The sequence below is a fragment of the Athalia rosae genome, chromosome 5 (genome assembly GCF_917208135.1).
Source record: "Athalia rosae chromosome 5, iyAthRosa1.1, whole genome shotgun sequence".
NCBI lineage: Eukaryota > Metazoa > Arthropoda > Insecta > Hymenoptera > Athaliidae > Athalia > Athalia rosae.
Genome location: NC_064030.1, coordinates 18,033,261 through 18,050,459, shown reverse-complemented (window position 1 = coordinate 18,050,459; position 17,199 = coordinate 18,033,261). Strand labels below are relative to the sequence as shown.

Here is a 17,199-nt window from a genome sequence, read left to right as displayed (position 1 = left end):
ATCGGACAGGGAAATTGGTTTTCGCCGGTGCACATCCGGCTTATTTTATTATTGATTTGTATAAAAATTTCCGTTTATCTCGTGCTTTGAAATTTTGGTAATTTATTTCGAAAAAATAATTTCAGCCAAAGATGGAGCCTGTCAAAGCAAAAAACTAAGAATGTTCTTGGTGCAATTTCAAAATCAGGATCTCTTGGATGGGTTCAAAATTTTCCAGCTTTTTGGAAAACCTCATAGAGAGTGCGATCTTGGGTGATTTGAGACGAAGAAAAATGGATTGTACATCAATCGCAAAGAGGAATTAAATCGCTGATCGGTAACTAGAGCATTTTCAACCTGTTCTAAATTTCTCATAATCATGTTCATTGTCGTGTATTTTTCCATGACATTCGTGTGTACAGCTGTAAGGAGCTTGCGCCAGTAAGGGCGGTCCATTTCCACATTTCTTCGATTCCTCGTCGTCATGTTTCGCCCGTGCTTCGTGGTTCTTCGCCTCCCCGATAATTCCAGCGTTCCTGACTCCAGTCTATGGTGCTAGCTGGTGCTAGTTGTGTCAACGACTGTCAGAGACCATCCGGATTATAAATAATTGTTCAAGTTTAACTCAAGAGCAATAAAATAAAATAAACCGGTCGGAGTCCAGTGTAAGTGGAAGTGGGATGCTGTCATAAGTGATATAAAAAAAACAAATTGTCACAATCAAAACAACAAAAAACTTTCGACTACATCAACAGTCAATTAATTCTGTCAAACGACGTTACGCACACACCTTTCGTTTCTAACACCGTTACATGTGTCAGTGACGTTTGCATACTCAGTTACACATTTGAAAATTTTTTTCTTTTCTCTTCTCTGTCACTCGACTCAAACTGAAATAGTTATCAATTGTTCAGTGACTACGCATTTCTAAGTGCCACGCCGAAGCGCGCAAATAAAAGTACAATTTTACTTATTTTTTATCCAAATATTTGCTCACAAAAACAAACAAGAATTAGCACAAACTTTTACAAAGCCCAGTAAAATAAACGAAGAGAATCTTCGCGAGTATCAAGAGGTTATCGATTCCGAAACATTCAAATTAAAAAGTTAGTTTTGTTATCTGGAAGTATGTCAAAGGTGACGATATATTATTTATAAGGTTGAGTTATCAATTAATATTTGCACCCAGGTGTAATAATTTTAACAGACAAATCCTGTAGTTTTGAAGATCAGAAGAATCGATGGACTAAATAATGATTGATTTTCAGTAACATGGAATCCCCGGTGCCTACAACAAATGGAATGAATGAATCTTCTATTGGAACAACTGCAAATCTTTGTTTTGAACTCGATGGCGACGGTGACGCCGACAGTTCTACCACCCCTGGACACAATGCAGATCTTCGGTGTGATGATCGTAAGCTAATTTTTTACCCTTATTTTTTTCTGCATAATATTTATGAAGTTGCAACGCTGACATATTATATTTACAATGCGACAACTGTTTCACGTTGCTCTTTAAACACTGCTCTTTAAAAGCGTTGCGATATGCGATTGTCACTCGCTTCTGTTTTCTTTCTCTGGTTTTTCGGTCTGCTAACGTTGTTAGTCTGCTCCTGACGTGTCAACCAAATATAAATCGTGATTTTTGAAAATAAAAAACTAGGCTATCGTGACGAACTAATATTAACGTCGGTAACGTTGACTGGGGCAGTTAGCGTGCAGGCGTTGAAAATTGTCATAAAACAACGATGATAATGAAAATAATAATGTTAATACGATAATAACGAATCGCGTGCTTCTTCGCGTGTCGCGTGGCGCACCAAACGAGCAAACTTTATGATTAGTATAATTTTGTGCGCCGTTGACTTCCAATTTTCCTAACGTAGTCATCAATAAGCGAGTAAGAACCACCCCATTTGCGGCGAATGTTAACAATAACGACAACAACAACAATAATGATAACATGATGATAGGTCTACCGACGAGCGAAGTTTATCACGGTTTAAAATTGATTGTTCCGCCACAATTATGTCTACCGGAGTCGAGATTTCGATTGTCAAAAATATTCTTGATTCTCCACGCACTTGAAAAATTTCTAAAGTTCTAAATTTTCAGCACATATGCAAAATGTACAACACAACAGAGCAACGCACACAGATCCCTTTTGGCGGCATAATAGAGCCACAGTAGCCGTGTTTCTTTGGACGGCTGCAGCTGATGTGGTTTGTTACACGAATAGAAATAGGAGAATCAAAAGACACGTCAAACTAGAAGCAGCGGAAGATCAGCAGCAGCTCACTTGCAATCGATTTTAACTTCTCGCGCCAGCCTGAACGAAATAGAACACTTTACTCAACGGAAATAATTCCATCGCTCTCGTCGTTCACAAAATTCTGTCGCACGATCACGTGAAATTATTCGATAGATCATAGCGGTGTTAACATTAGCGGATCGACTAATACCATAGATATCGAGTGAAAACAAAAAAGAACTAAATGAATAGAACCGTTCTATTTTCTATTAACGAGTGTTGCGAACATCACGAACTTGAAAATACATTCGCGTGTTTCTACTCGTAGTTACGTCAGAATAGTTAATTTCCGTTCCAATTTAAACCCTTCCAATTTCATCTGCATCATCATCGGGGCAGTTCGTACAAGATGTACTTTTACTTCCGACAATTATTCGTCCGTGTTAATTTTCTGGCACCAATTCGTTAACGCGGTTCGTAAATCTCGAAAGTCGAACTATTTTGATCCTATATCAGATTCAAATCAACCCGAATTACAATCAATTTAAAAAAAAAAAAAAAAAAATATCCATTTCTTTTTAAATTCTTCTTCGCCCCGTTGTCTTCTCTTTTTCTTGCTCTTTAAGTTTCGATAATTACATGCAAAGCGGTATCTGCACATAGCGATTATGAAACAAACTTCTTTTGAAAATTAGGAAAACCATATTTAAAAAGAATTCCACTTGTTACTTTTTTTTTTTTTTTTGTATTGTCATCGTTGTTATATTGAACATCTATTTATTGTCTGAAAGATATTTTGGCACCAGGTGGTAGTTGTTGCCAGACTTTCTCGCAGTTGAGACCGATTTAGACGTACAATGTGCTGGTTGAAAATCCACGTAGTCAGTTACGTTTGCTGATTTGAATTTTTCTCTTTGAAGAAATTAATTGAATTAAAAAAAGACAACAACAATAACTCCGAATGGTACGTAAAAAATCGGTGAATAACATCGAGGTAACAGTGATAACAAAGAGCAATCGAACCGGGGCGATAAGAAGGAGAGGATAAAAATTAGTCGCGAGTGAACCGAGAACCAAAAGGGTGGAAAAAACGATCGATAAAAAAAAAGAAGAATTAAAAAACTGCACCGTTCCTGCCCAATAATTAACGCAATAATCGAATACTCGAAGTGATCAACGGTCGACCACATGTCCAGTAGAGGTGTCGTTTCGGAAGACAGCGAAACATTTCGCACGGGTCATCCTCGAGGTCACGCAAATTTTTTCATCGATTTAGAAGATGAAGGTATAATATAAATATTTCTAACATCATTCGACGAATTGTACGTCGAGAATTTTATTTATCCAGCCGTTAGTAATTCGATGAATAAAATGTATCCTGACCTAGCTCAACGTGTCTGTATTCAGATACGAATTCTGCTGACGACGAATTTTGCTGGTCGAGCGATGGAAATTTGAGACACATGCGTTCTTGTTCAACGAATCAGAGCTACTTATCTCATTACAATTATTTGCTCGATGCAACGACGACGATTCCGCTATCTTATCTTACCCGCTCCGCGTTTAGACCTTATACCGTACAACTCTGGGTTAGTCGAGACTCAACGGAATTGCTGAAGAACGTAGGCTTTCCAAAATTCTCTTCAATTTTCCTTGTTTTTGTGAGGAAGAATCGGTGCCCGTAAAAATTTTCACGCCCCGATCGCGTCGTTGAAAGAAAATTGAAAGAAAATTCTTCGGTCTCGTAATGGATTTCAACCGACTGCATAGAACGGACGTTCTAGCTGCCAATCGTGAAAAAAGAAGAGGTAAATTTTGAAACTCTTCGTGTTGAAATTTGGAATTCTCATGCTTAGCAATAGCAACAACGACCAACGCGATTCTCGTTATCGTCGTTGTCGTCAGCTTCTTCTGTATCTAATACCGACATCTGACTAATAACTTCTGCTACATATCCCAGGTTGAAACAGTTCGGATCTTCAGTGCCTCAAAAACTCGCGAAGCGTTCGGTCTTTGGATCATAATTTTGGTAAAATGTGGGTGAATTTTATTTCGTCGTATCGTTATCTCAGCTTGAAGGTTTGATTTTTTTAAAGAGAAAAAAAAATGGCAAAAAAAGAAGGTCAAGGTTCCGGTCGAGAGACTCGTACGACTCTCAAGATTGCAGATCTTATTATTTTTCGTTTTCTTCAAATTCCACGTGTCCGAACAGTGACCACTTCATTCTATTTCGGCAGTTCCGGCTTATCTCATTACCGATTAAGCAGCTGAAGATTAACTATCATTTCACTCGAACATACTCACGCGAAACGTAAATGAGAATCGTATATAACTGTATAAACCAGATAAGAGTGAAAATCGATTTACATTTTTATAAGCTCATCAATTTTCGAGATATTGTTAGTCGTTGTAGATTACAGTTGTTGATAATTTGCGATCAGATATACATATAGGTATATTTGAGCATAGTACGCGTTGAATTGGAAAACCATACAGACAAACTATCATCTTTTGCCATTTTTTTTCTTCTAGTAAAGCAATCGATTAGTCTGAACAATGGTACTCGGTAAAGAAATGAGCTCATTGAACGACGTCGGGCCATCAACCGTTACCGAATGGCTAGAAAAAACCGGGCAAACCTTACGGGATGGTAATATTAATAATAATCATACGTGATATTTCTTGTTGAATTTTGTAATAATTTTCAGACACCCGGTGTACGCAGATGTAAGAGTTATTTTTACAAAAGGCTAAAGATTCGTTCGCATTAGAGTTTTTCAAACACCCTGTGCAGCGACGAGTTGAGATAGAGTGTCACGCTTTGTACCGCGATTGATATCCGTCGTTATTATTTCAGGTAGCGAGAGTCCGGTATTCGGTTTGGAAGGCGGAGCCGCGGGAGTTGGAGGTGCGATCGGTGGAAATTCCCTGAGACTTTTGACCCCCCATGAACTTCCAAATGAAATATCAGCGCCGTACGAGGTTCCACAATTTCCGATTGAGCAGATAGAAAAGAAATTGCTCATTCAGAGGCAACTGACCGTCAAGTGAGTCCTTATTATTCATATCTCTGCAAATATCGTCATCTCAACACGCACGTTTCCTAAATCACAGCCAATTGCTTTACCATCTTTTCCTTCTTCTGTTCCTTCGTCTTCTTCTTTTTTTCCCATATTTGCAGGTAACCCTCCGTCATCGTCGCACGTGTACAACGGATGCACACCCCGTATAAGCTCGAGACATCCTGCCAGGGTAGCTAACTTATATCGTACTCTGACCTACATAACGTTTTACGACCACGTCTGTGGATAATACCGCATCCTTTTTTCTTCTCTCTTCTCGAACCAGCCATTTTTTTGCCTTTTTGAATTTTTCTTTTCATCTCGCCCGCACCTTCGACCTTCTCAAAAATTAATATCACGCACCATGCGCGAGAATATTTACCCACTGCGTACCCGTATGGTATATGGATGTACAATTCGCGATATGAGATGAAATGGAACGAAAGAAAATGATATCGGTACCGATAGTAGAACCAGTTGCATTAGTAGGTATCCGTAAACACCGTGATGTTATATAAATGTATATTTATCAATGTATGTGGATATACTACAGGTACCCGCAAACCGTTGATCAATAACTCAACGCACGTAACGCAGCCTAACCTGATCTTACTTTACTTCTACATATAACTTACTAAAGAGTCAGCTCGCGAGCTGTAGTCTCATTACATTATAAAAAAAGAGAAAAAATATCACCTAATTCAATAAACATTAATTCAATATACGCGTTACGCATACATATACGGTATACGTGTACAGCGAGCGGCAGGGGATATCGAGTAAGTGTAGGTACGATGGTGATTGATATTAATAATTAATGTTGAATAAAAATTAATGTAGCGTTGAAATTAACAAACAACTATCAATATCACGATGTCGTCTCGATTATATTATAAAGACGATATTTGCATATTGAAGTGCAGGCGCCATTCATACCTATTAAAATACTTTATTATGGAACATTTGTATAAATTATGCAGATTTATTCGCGTTTTATTTCATAAAATTTCGAGTACAAATTTTCATTTTATCGTCAATACATGTACAATAATTTTCTCACCGCTGATTGTTTAATTATTTCTTTCTCTTTATTTTATTTTTCTCTCCACACATATGAACATTTAAGTTTATGAATATTAGTTCGCCTCTGAGAGTGAAGGCCAGCTTTTTTTTCAAACGAGTTTGCCTGACATAAGCACACACTGTATATAACGTTGTGATCGTAAATTCTTTTTCTTTTCAATCATAACAATCATGCACGTACCGCGTCTAAGTCGAGTCGTTAATTAGTGTAATTAAATTTTGAAATGAACAAGGAATCGAGTAGGAATACAAAAAATGAATACATGAATAAATAAACAAATCGAGAAATTGATAGGTTGAAATGTTTATAGGGATAATCGAAAAGTGATGATTGAAATTTTTTCAGAGTTCGTATAAAAAAAAAAGAGAGGAAAAAAGCGCCATTACCATACCATGCATAATTTTGTGCAAAATAGATATAGCGTGTTCGGATCGAAAATTCTGAACCCGAATTCGCGATTCACGGTCGAAATCTTACTCGAGCTTCGGATTTGTCCTTTTTTTTTTTTTTTTTTGTTAGTTTTTTTGGTTTTTATTTCAACACCGATCAATTTTCTATAACGTTCTCTTACCCGACGATACCTCCTTACATATTCATTCGTTCGAACTTGGAAGAGAACCGCCAACCACCCGACGACGTCGATTTGCCACTAGGTCAGCTGTGAAGCTCAGTATTCGCGTGGCCATTCGTACGATATGATCGTCGCGTTTAATACGCCGCAAATTCAAGTACCAGATACCGTGGGGTGAAAAAGATTATTTTTAAGTTATTTTTTGATTTCGTTCCTTTCGTTACCGGTCTAATTTTCGTTTTTCATTTTTCATATTTTCACTTAAAATATTCAACTACGAGACATCGACTATTGTCACACATATACGAACCGTTGCAAAGTGTCCACACATGATATCATAGTGCAGGTGCTGTGCAGTTTGTGCTTATGCGAATTTTTTCCTAAATAAAGTTACGGTGATTTCAAATTCGAATTATCCATACGGGTTAAATAGTCGCATACGTATTCCCCTTCAATGATATTATACTCCATGTGATCGTCGGTCATGCGTAATTGAATTATATTCTTTGTCACTTTTTGTTAAGGATTAAAATTCCGCTGCAGTCCGATTTTCAAATTCCGAATGTAAATTCAGTTCGTTTCGAATGATTGCGTGAAAAGGAAGTTCGAGAAAACAGACGGAGATTAACAACAAAATGTGACTAATTATATGCAACGATTCGAAAAGGAACAACCACACAACGTTAACGATTAATTTTTCGTAACTTCGAAATCAAAAATAATTCCTTGTGCGTTGAATCACCTATAATCATATGTATACATATATTTTATTATACAAATGGTCGATTTTATTTTTCTGCTTACATGTTTATGTTAATCGATTTATCCACCTATTGTGCAATCATATTATAATTAAACTGCAGCACTACACAATGATAAATTGTGCATCAAACGGATTGAATATAAATTGCTAATTTATTTAAACTACGGAATAACAATAGTCCGCGAATGAACAATATAATTATAACAATAAATTCCGCCATATTTATAAATGAACTATCGTGCAGCTATAATTGATGGAAAATAGTAATGATATTTTTACCCACAGTCGCGCATATATATATAACCCATAACGCACCCTGTGCGTAAAAGTGTACTTTATTTTTTTGTTCTTATTCGAAGCTGTAGGAAAAATAAGAATAAAAATAAAATATAAATAAAAAATATTTTAAAAAACGGTTAATGAATTATGTTCGCTAACGCTCGTGAATCGAAAAGATGGCTACGAGATAATAAGGTCACATTGAGGTATATCATTTACATGTGATTACGAATTGCAAAATAGTTTTTTTCTTTTAGATTGAAATCATTTTTTTTTTTCTCTCCGCTAGAAAATCAAAGAAATTTTGTGGGTCCGATTTTCGGCAAGAGCTCTATCATATTAACAAGTATATTATCTAGTGAGAAAAATGAAATCCAAAATTGGGTGATCCTGAAACTTTTTCTTTGCGTAGGCAAAAGTTCCTATCAACGATTTATAAGTTACGATTACTTCTGTGTAAAAAGTTTATTTGAAATTATTTTTTACAGCCCAATAATACGCTAATTAGGTACAATACATCCACTATCTTGTAGGGGCCGTTCTGGTCAGGTAGTAGGAAACATTTTAATCAGCTGATCGTAGAATGTATTATTGTGTAAATTTTTGACAAGCGGACTAGAATAATTGCGACGTGTAAGATTTCGTTTATTTATTTATTTATCTATGCATCCACTTATCCATCAGATTACTCATTTATTTATTTATTCATTTAGTTGGCACAATAAACAAGCTTCGTAAAAATGACTTTATAAGGTTTATCGGAATTTTAACTGCGAGGGTCACGGATCAACCGATCAGGGTCGTGCCACTAAGTTGATTAGTCGATGCTCTAATTTGATTTTGACTTGACAATAGTAAATTCAACGTTATTTGACGTTACTCTGGTTTTACGTCGTCCACGTTCCGAAAACTATAAGCTGAACCGAGGAAAAAGTAAATAAATGTACATAAAGGCGATGAACGAACGACGGTCCGATTTTCTGTGTTTCATTTTACCATCGGCTGAAACGAGTGAATTTTTCTTGTCGCAGAGCCGCGAAGGACCTGGAAGAGAGACGCAGTCATTACGAACCTTCCCTCGCCCCAGGTGTACCGGATGACGTCGATCATCCCTTCGGACTCGAGGAGAATGATTTCGTCCCGCATTTTCAGCGAGTTTCAATATCCGGGGAGGATACCTCCGGAGTAAGTTATACCTACAGCATAGTATGGAATATTTTCGGTTAATTGTCTCACGCGAGAAACGTTCCGTAGGTACCTCTGGAGGATTTACAGCAGGCGTCGCAGATGCTTGTACAAGCTCTGGTAATCAGAGAAAAATATATGCAGAATTCCAAGCAAACTTTTCCTTCCATCACTTCGAGATTCTTGCGGGGTGCAGATAAACCGGCTCACAGCCTCGCCGAGGAAGTTGTACACGACGATAGAAAACCCATCGCAGGTACGTAGAGAGTCCTACGTCTTCCTGGAAACTCTTGTTCGAAAGAAAATACATTAGACAGCGGTTTTGATCCACGATTCAAAAAACAACTCGTTTATTTTAAAAGGGGGACAGCCGTCGTCCGCTGAAAACGAGCTGCTAGAGATTCGATCCGACGCTGATATCGATGCTCTCATTAAAGATGTTCCCTGGCAAGGTCCTCCTCCGTTCCCGTCTTCTCTCCATATTGTTCCACTTTGCCTCCGCTTATTTTATCCCTGCGACGAGCGCAAATGAAATACATTTTTCTGTATAAAAATTTTCACAGATCATCCCGTTCACGCACCAGCGTCGCGAGGTGATCCTTGGGAGTGCGAGTTTCCGCCTTCGAAGAATTATGTAATATCGCCCGTTAACGGAGTCTTCAATCTCTACGCCAGTCCGGACGATCTTCAAAATGGCAAACCCGTTCCGTACACCTATCCGGATTTGTCTACATTCGTCAGGGACATGAACCTTTTATGCGCCATGATCGCTGACGGGCCGCTGAAGTCGTTTTGCTACAGGAGATTGAGTTATCTGTCGTCGAAATTCCAGCTTCACGTCTTATTGAACGAATTGAGGGAGCTTGCGAGCCAAAAAGCTGTTCCGCACAGGGATTTTTACAACATCAGAAAGGTAAGCGAGGACGATTAACCGAGAAAATCGCATTCGTCCAACGATGAAAGTTGTCTGCGTCGATCGGGAGGGTGAGAATAATCATCGATCTGTTTCAGGTGGACACTCACATCCACGCGGCATCCTGCATGAATCAGAAGCATCTCCTTCGATTCATTAAAAAGACTTTGAAAAATCACGCCGACGAAGTTGTGACGTGCGCAAAGAACGGGGAAACTATGACGCTCAGAGAAGTCTTTCAGTCGATGAACCTCACGACTTATGACCTCACCGTGGACATGCTCGACGTACACGCGGTAAGTTTATCGAAGAACGGCGGCGTTGTTTTACGCGTGATTCGTATCACACATTACGGACAAGCTTGTAAATTCACGTGCATCGATTGCGTGTTTCAGGACAGAAACACCTTCCATAGGTTCGATAAGTTCAACGCCAAGTATAATCCGATCGGAGAAAGTCGGCTGCGTGAGGTATTTCTAAAAACCGATAATTATTTGAATGGGAAATATTTTGCGAGGATAATTAAGGAAGTAGCTAGTGACCTCGAAGAATCAAAATATCAAAACGCCGAACTTCGACTCTCTATTTACGGGAAGAACCCGGAGGAATGGGACAAGTTGGCTAAATGGGCTATCCAAAGCGATGTCTCCTCCGACAACGTACGCTGGCTCATTCAGATACCAAGACTTTTGTGAGTTGTGAATTGATTACTTCTTCGTAAGAGAATTCGGGGCGCCCGATGTCGACGGGGAGAAGCTAATCTCACATTTCTTTCGCAGTGACATCTTCAAACTGAACAAATTGATGACCAATTTCCAAGAAATTTTGAACAACATATTTTTACCACTCTTCGAGGTCACGAATGATCCAAACACCCATCCGGAACTTCACAAATTTTTACAATATGTGAGTCAAATCGAAATGAAATCTCTTCTTCCACGCTAGAAATACACAGCTGAGCTTATGCCAAATCCCAACAGGTTATAGGCTTCGATTCCGTGGACGATGAGAGCAAACCGGAGAATCCGTTGTTCGACAAGGATGTCAACCCACCCGCGGAATGGAATGACATCGAGAATCCTCCCTACGGATATTATCAATACTATACATACGCTAACATGACCGTACTCAACCAATTTAGAGCGTGAGTTTGGCGTCTGGATTTCAGCTAGCTAAACGTGCATTATTCTAATACTTTTACTTTTGATTTTTTATCACAGAGAGCAAGGATTGAACACGTTCGTCCTGCGACCTCACTGCGGCGAAGCGGGACCCATTCAGCATTTGGTCTGTGGTTTCATGATGGCTGAAAATATATCGCACGGTCTTTTGTTGAGAAAGGTACCGGTGCTTCAGTATCTCTATTATCTGGCACAAATCGGGATCGCCATGTCTCCGCTCAGCAACAATTCACTTTTTCTCAACTACCATCGTAATCCTTTGCCGGAATACCTCGCGAGGGGATTATGCGTTAGCTTGTCGACGGACGACCCCCTTCAATTTCACTTCACGAAGGTACGATCGCTAAGTTATCCTGTATTTTTGGTAAAAATTATTGCTCGAGGGATTTCATGGGTGTTTCTTCTCCTTTCTCGAACCCGCAGGAACCTCTGATGGAAGAGTACAGCATCGCAGCTCAAGTATGGAAACTCAGTTCGTGCGACATGTGCGAGCTGGCTCGTAATTCGGTTATCATGAGTGGATTCCCCCACAAGGTGAGAAACGGCATTTATTTTGTTCACGAAAACTAGGTTCAATTTTAACACCTGTCTTCTCGTTCACCAGAGCAAACAATACTGGCTGGGTCCTAATTATACCAAAGAAGGAGTCGCAGGTAACGATATAACGAGGACTAACGTTCCAGATATTCGCGTCGCGTATCGTTACGAGACCTTGCTCGATGAGCTTTCCAACATCTTCAAGGTTGTGGAGAAACCTGATGCATTTTAGGCTTCTTCTCCCTCTTCCTCTCGATAATAACGTCTCGTCTTGACCGAAATCTAATTCCTCTGCCGATGGTGTTGGTGAAATTTGACGCAGTTCGTTCGAAAACTATCGATAATATTGCTTCCCCGCTCGTGTGATCCTTCTAAGTAATATATAACCTATCCACATATATCGAACCTTCTGATAACGAAAGCGGAATGCTTATTTGTCCCATAGACGACGTTCTCGTACTTAAAGTCTCTATGGGATTCTTACACTTTGCCAACGATATTTATACTAAATTAGTTGACGTAAAAGAAAAACCCAGCGGTGATTTTTCTCTACATATAATCGTTGCTGAAACATTCGACATATTCATCGCCGGATAACACCAAATAATATTTTCATTTTTCAAATTCTCTTTTTCAATAGAAAAATGGTAACGACCAGTGATAATCTCTTCAAAGAAGGTCCGTCTTCCGGCATTCTCACTACTCGGGTATTACAGGAATCTTGGTATACGTTAGATCGATACTTTGTTGACCGATAAATCATCCAAATATTCTCCGTTTTTATCTTTTCAATAAATTCCCTATATATTCTGAAAGAAAAAGTTGCGCCTTTTCCAATGTATTACGCCTACGTAGCTTTACGCTCGAAAAATTCTCATCCGATGAAAAAATTTTCTGTCAGACCTAGCTTTTCTGAATTCCTATGAACTTGATGAAAAATGATCACATTATAATAAATTCGTAAAGGAGATATGAAAGAAATCCAAGAATTCCCCGTAACTTGAATTAAAAAAAAAAAGAGCAAAAAAAAGCTTAGTGATTAGAAAATTTTGCAACAACATTGACCAATTTTAATAATAGCGCTTAGACAAAACCAAATGAGTTGGAAAAAAAAAAAAAAAAAAAAAAAATTCTTTCCTGTCAATACAACGTAGATCGTAGAATTTTATTTGAGTTTGTTCGGTTACGAACTAATAAACTCACGTTTATCTCCATGAACGGTATTATAATGTAAAGTTTAGGGGATAGAGCGGCTTGCCGAGTTAATTGCGAGCTCGAAGCGTTACTTGAATTTGATAATTTCTCTTCTATTTTTATACGTTTTTACCCTAATCACGTATGACATTTGGTTGTATTTTAGCAGATGGTAGTTTTTCTCTCTTCTTCTTTTACTCTTACGTCGTTCGTTTCCAAAAATATCTGAGGAATATCTCATCAGCTGTAGAACTATGTTCGCATCGTTTTTCCGTCGCTTTTATTTCACCTCTAACGAAGAAACGGAGCAGTTATTCGTTGCAGTAGTGAAACAATTAAATTTACTGCAATGCCATTTCGAGTTGATCTTATGTTCGACCGGCATTATATTGACATCGTTGATGTGTAGTTATCTTCTGTTCTTCTAGCTTAGAAAAAGAATACTTTCAAATCGCGATGAGATAATTCCCTGGCCTCGAACAGAGTTCATTAGATATGGCCACTCGTTGGTCGAGCTATTCGTTAAATCTAAGGATGTGATATTTAATGGTTTAGTAAAATTATTGTCAAATTGATAGAAAAGAATTTATTTATTGTATAAAACATATATTGTATAAAAAAATATATCTCTATTGTTGAACCGTGATTCTAGAAATGTTCAATTTGACATAAAATTACATCGGTAGTGGCAAACACGTTTAGGATCGATGAGGGTATTGAAAGAAGCGTCGAGAATTGGTGAAATAGAAACTTCTTTATTCCCAAGTAATGTTTTCATTCCATAGGTTTCATGTCAGATAAATTAGACGGTCAACGTATAAGCCCTTCGCATCTCTGCAACTGCTCTTGTGGCGACTTAAATAGAATTGAACTAAAATTGAGCTATACATTTCATACTTGGATACAAAGTTTTTGAAACTCGTACGCTTGCTGTTTAACCATTATACGTACCTGCTTATCTTTGTACAAAAAATATTGCGAGCCTATGATAACGAGTTGACAACTAAAAAAGACGGAATGATACAATCCGAAATCATTACCAGTGTGATTGCTAATACGAACAGCGTAAGAAATTGTTTAGGTCGTAAATAACATATAGTTTTTTTAACAAATTTTTTTTTAACTCAGTAAACAGAGCCAGACAGAATTTTCCGTCTTGTTCGTGGTAGACTATTCTGCTTTTTTCGTTTTCGGAGGTGTTCGTAGACCCTCTTGGATTCTTGGCACTATTTCCGTGAAGATAATTGTCCCGGTAAAAACAAATAATGTTCCGATCCAATGGTAAATGGTAAACGGATTCGAGAAATATACTATGGAAAATATCAGGGAGACGAATTTTCTCAATGTCACGACCAGCGTCACCGTTAGCGACGCGCACTCCGTTGTGAGAACGTATACCGAACTGATGCACATGTACCTAAATTATTTTGATAAGGAATGAACGTCAAAATTCGAATATTCCTATGCGAATTTTCATGCGTTTCCTCACGATTTTCCATCGAAATTTGTGATCAGGTTATCACGCAATAATATGTAAGCAAAAGGATACTGAGTCAATACGTTTCCTATGAGGTAAGCGATTGTCTTTGGCATACTGATACCGATTACAGGTAGTGCTAACGGATCCGAATTTACAGCTAGCACGCTATGGTCCCAAATGTTTTTTGTTAAAGTCAAGAAGAAAGGCAGTGGCAACAGATGCTGAAACAAAATTGAATTCGTTGTGGATTATGTGTTGCATTTCATACCGTAAGCCAACAAGTTTTTTGTCAATAACATGTGACTTTACATACCGTATAATATAAGGCTTCTCTGGCGTGTTTCCCATAACGAGCATATAATTCTTCTTGATAAATTCCCATTCTGGCTGAGATGAATAGGGCGACGGTTAATAAAGTGATACCCAGAGTCCACCAAAAAAAATCATCCCACGGCGTCGTGGGTACGCTGTCTTCTCGAATGACCTGAGTAGACTTCACATCTTTTCCACTAATTATGGTACATATGAATATTCCCAAGGATATCATAAATACGGAAAGATATTTACTGAACACGTATCTCTTCTTCAATATTATTAACCCCATAATCATGTTTGCTATCAGAGAACCCTGTGGACATGAAAATAGCTATACTTCTACGGATTAAACATTAGATGACGGTAAGCTCTGGTCAATAGCAAAACTTTAGCACTGAACAAGTATACTGTCTTCTAAACTTTGTTTAATTAATTGAAAGGCAAAAATTATTTCTCATCTACGCATCGATAGGGAGTAGTTAGAAGTGCGTAATCATAACTCACAGCTCTGAAAATCATGTGTAACGGCATGGGTATATTGAAGTCAAATGCATAATTGTTACAGACACTGCTGACGAAAAACATAAAAACTAAGATGGTGTAGTCCTTAAGACCTATGGTTGGTTTTACGGTACCACATTTTGAAGTGAATATGAACCCTTCGAGGGCGATGAAGAAGAACTGTGAAAAAGTGATAAGATTACCGCTTCCAGGATCCTCTCTGAAATGATAAAGGATGTTGAACGATCAATGATATTCATTAGGTTATGTTTTAAGATTGTGACAAGGTGTTTAAAGATTATAATTTCACTTACTTGACAAGAAGCTCCAAAAAAACTACGTTAGTGCAGCACCCCACAAATACCAAACAAATCGCAAGGGGAGCCTTCATTGTTGATTAGATTGAATTCTTCCACCTTACCAATTATGAGTGAGTTGTTATCGAAATTTTAAACGTTTTCCGGGGAAATATTTTCGCTGAATGACTAGAAATTACATGGTATCACTCTTGGTTCTCGAGGGAGTTCGGACTAAAACGTTCCAATTTAAGACGAGACGTTCTTATCTTACTGAATGGCGCATGCAGTTATCAATCTTTACACTCGCACTAAAGTCGATGTATACAGCTGATTATGTTCAAACAGTAAAGCATGTGTCATTATTACGTAACTAAACGCGGTTTAAATCAAAGCTAAACGTGATCCTTTTGCGTAATACTGAGTAATCACAATAGTCTATCGCTATCCCAATGGTTATGTCTATCGAAATGCGAATCATCGCTATCTTTTTGCCTTGGAAAAAGAATGTTGAAATATTTCTGTAGTTTTTAGTCGTAGCTGGTCAAACGATAATGAGCGGTAAGATGTGGTTTGAAGATATAGGCATCTTTTCTGTGAAAAATATCAGCCCGATTACTCTATTTATTTCGGCATTAGTGTCCGAACACGGAGGTCCTCTAATCGGACGTTCGCGGGTCAAATCCAGGGGAGGGTCTACGACAAGGGCGTTCTTTTCATAGGAGATCATTGGCTATGGGATTGCAATTGTCTATGAATGGAATCGCCGCAGTCTCTTCGACGTGTCTCAATGTGTCAGGTATGTTTATCTCTGAGATAATTATCAAACCTCAAAAAATACATAAGAATAACATGACCACTGCATTTATAGTCGAGAAGGATCTCAGATAAATTGGATGAGGATGTTTACTTTCATTACTAGAGAAGACAGCAAAACAGAGTTTGATTATTTTGGGCACTCCTGTGGCAGCCTGAAGCCGCTTTCTCTGTGGATTCTACTCCGTTGAGGCATGACTTTATCCAACAGCATTCAGAGATCATATACAAGAGTAAGCAGGGTGTGTTTGATCCTTGGCGTTTGATTTTTGCTGAGCGGCGTAACTTTAACTTTTTTGTTCTCTGACTCCAGTTCCAAAAAAGATGATGGAATTTTCGTCGTGCACCAAGAGAAAAGGATATACGGATTCCAGAATGTCCTCGGGTCGTTGTTTGACCATTTCTGCATGCAAATGATCTAATCGAAGACCGCACCATTCAGCACAAAGAACTTTGCAACAATTATGACCGATTATTGGTGTTTCCTAATGAAATATTCTCATATATAGCTGAAGATTAAATGCTGAGTCTATTGTATGATGTGCCAGAGTAATTCAAAACCGTCTGTCGCTTTAACTTTCGCTTATTTCGTACGAATATGCTCACTGAATTAATTCATTAGTCGAATTATTCAACGTATGGCGTATTTTCCATTTTAAAAGGCAAAAAAATTGTGATATCTTGATAGCTCTCAGTCGTTGTTCAATTATCTGACCAGATTCTAGTTTCCAAGATCAAAATAAATACAACTACTGCTCTGTCATCATTATTTATTATTGTCCCCTCTTC

General features: G+C 38.2%; 2 protein-coding genes and 1 long non-coding RNA gene across 10 annotated transcripts; 2 read left to right on the top strand and 1 right to left on the bottom strand.

Moving 5' to 3' along the window:
* The first annotated feature begins 408 nt into the window (after positions 1-408).
* LOC105687281 (AMP deaminase 2) lies at positions 409-16,307 on the top strand. 8 transcript variants are annotated; one of them, XM_048655430.1, is made up of 14 exons: positions 409-1,085; positions 1,248-1,396; positions 5,091-5,280; positions 9,024-9,177; positions 9,247-9,433; positions 9,741-10,090; positions 10,189-10,386; positions 10,486-10,781; positions 10,870-10,996; positions 11,071-11,234; positions 11,311-11,605; positions 11,695-11,805; positions 11,876-12,013; positions 16,234-16,307. In XM_048655430.1, exons 2-14 carry the CDS (start codon positions 1,252-1,254, stop codon positions 16,255-16,257), a joined length of 2,379 nt encoding a protein of 792 aa, XP_048511387.1. In that variant the 5' UTR covers positions 409-1,085; positions 1,248-1,251; the 3' UTR covers positions 16,258-16,307. The 8 variants fall into 8 exon arrangements, with proteins under 8 accessions (XP_048511387.1, XP_012258217.1, XP_012258214.1 ...); XM_012402794.4 differs by lacking the exon at positions 16,234-16,307 and having other exon boundaries at positions 410-644; positions 11,876-13,648; XM_012402791.3 differs by lacking the exon at positions 16,234-16,307 and having other exon boundaries at positions 410-1,085; positions 11,876-13,648.
* Positions 13,738-16,222, bottom strand: LOC105687283 (UDP-xylose and UDP-N-acetylglucosamine transporter). The gene is made up of 5 exons (XM_012402804.3): positions 15,613-16,222; positions 15,302-15,518; positions 14,796-15,110; positions 14,552-14,703; positions 13,738-14,419 (listed from the first exon to the last, which is right to left on the bottom strand). Exons 1-5 carry the CDS (start codon positions 15,687-15,689, stop codon positions 14,173-14,175), a joined length of 1,008 nt encoding a protein of 335 aa, XP_012258227.1. The 5' UTR covers positions 15,690-16,222; the 3' UTR covers positions 13,738-14,172.
* On the top strand, positions 16,304-17,173 carry LOC105687284. The gene is made up of 3 exons (XR_001103103.3): positions 16,304-16,393; positions 16,466-16,643; positions 16,724-17,173. It is a non-coding gene; the product is annotated as an uncharacterized LOC105687284 (long non-coding RNA).
* The last annotated feature ends 26 nt before the right edge of the window (positions 17,174-17,199 follow it).

What these genes read in the sequence shown, in the direction of transcription:
- LOC105687281 (XM_012402794.4), top strand. Translation starts at nt 1,252, where the DNA reads ATGGAATCCCCGGTGCCTACAACAAATGGAATGAATGAATCTTCTATT. An exon ending in GTACTCAACCAATTTAGAGC is followed by an intron (nt 11,235 to 11,310) that starts GTGAGTTTGGCG and finishes TTTTTATCACAG; the next exon opens with AGAGCAAGGATTGAACACGT. An exon ending in TGAGTGGATTCCCCCACAAG is followed by an intron (nt 11,806 to 11,875) that starts GTGAGAAACGGC and finishes CTCGTTCACCAG; the next exon opens with AGCAAACAATACTGGCTGGG.
- LOC105687283 (XM_012402804.3), bottom strand. Translation starts at nt 15,689, where the DNA reads ATGAAGGCTCCCCTTGCGATTTGTTTGGTATTTGTGGGGTGCTGCACT. An exon ending in TTTTTGGAGCTTCTTGTCAA is followed by an intron (nt 15,519 to 15,612) that starts GTAAGTGAAATT and finishes TTATCATTTCAG; the next exon opens with AGAGGATCCTGGAAGCGGTA. An exon ending in ATAGGAAACGTATTGACTCA is followed by an intron (nt 14,420 to 14,551) that starts GTATCCTTTTGC and finishes AAAATAATTTAG; the next exon opens with GTACATGTGCATCAGTTCGG.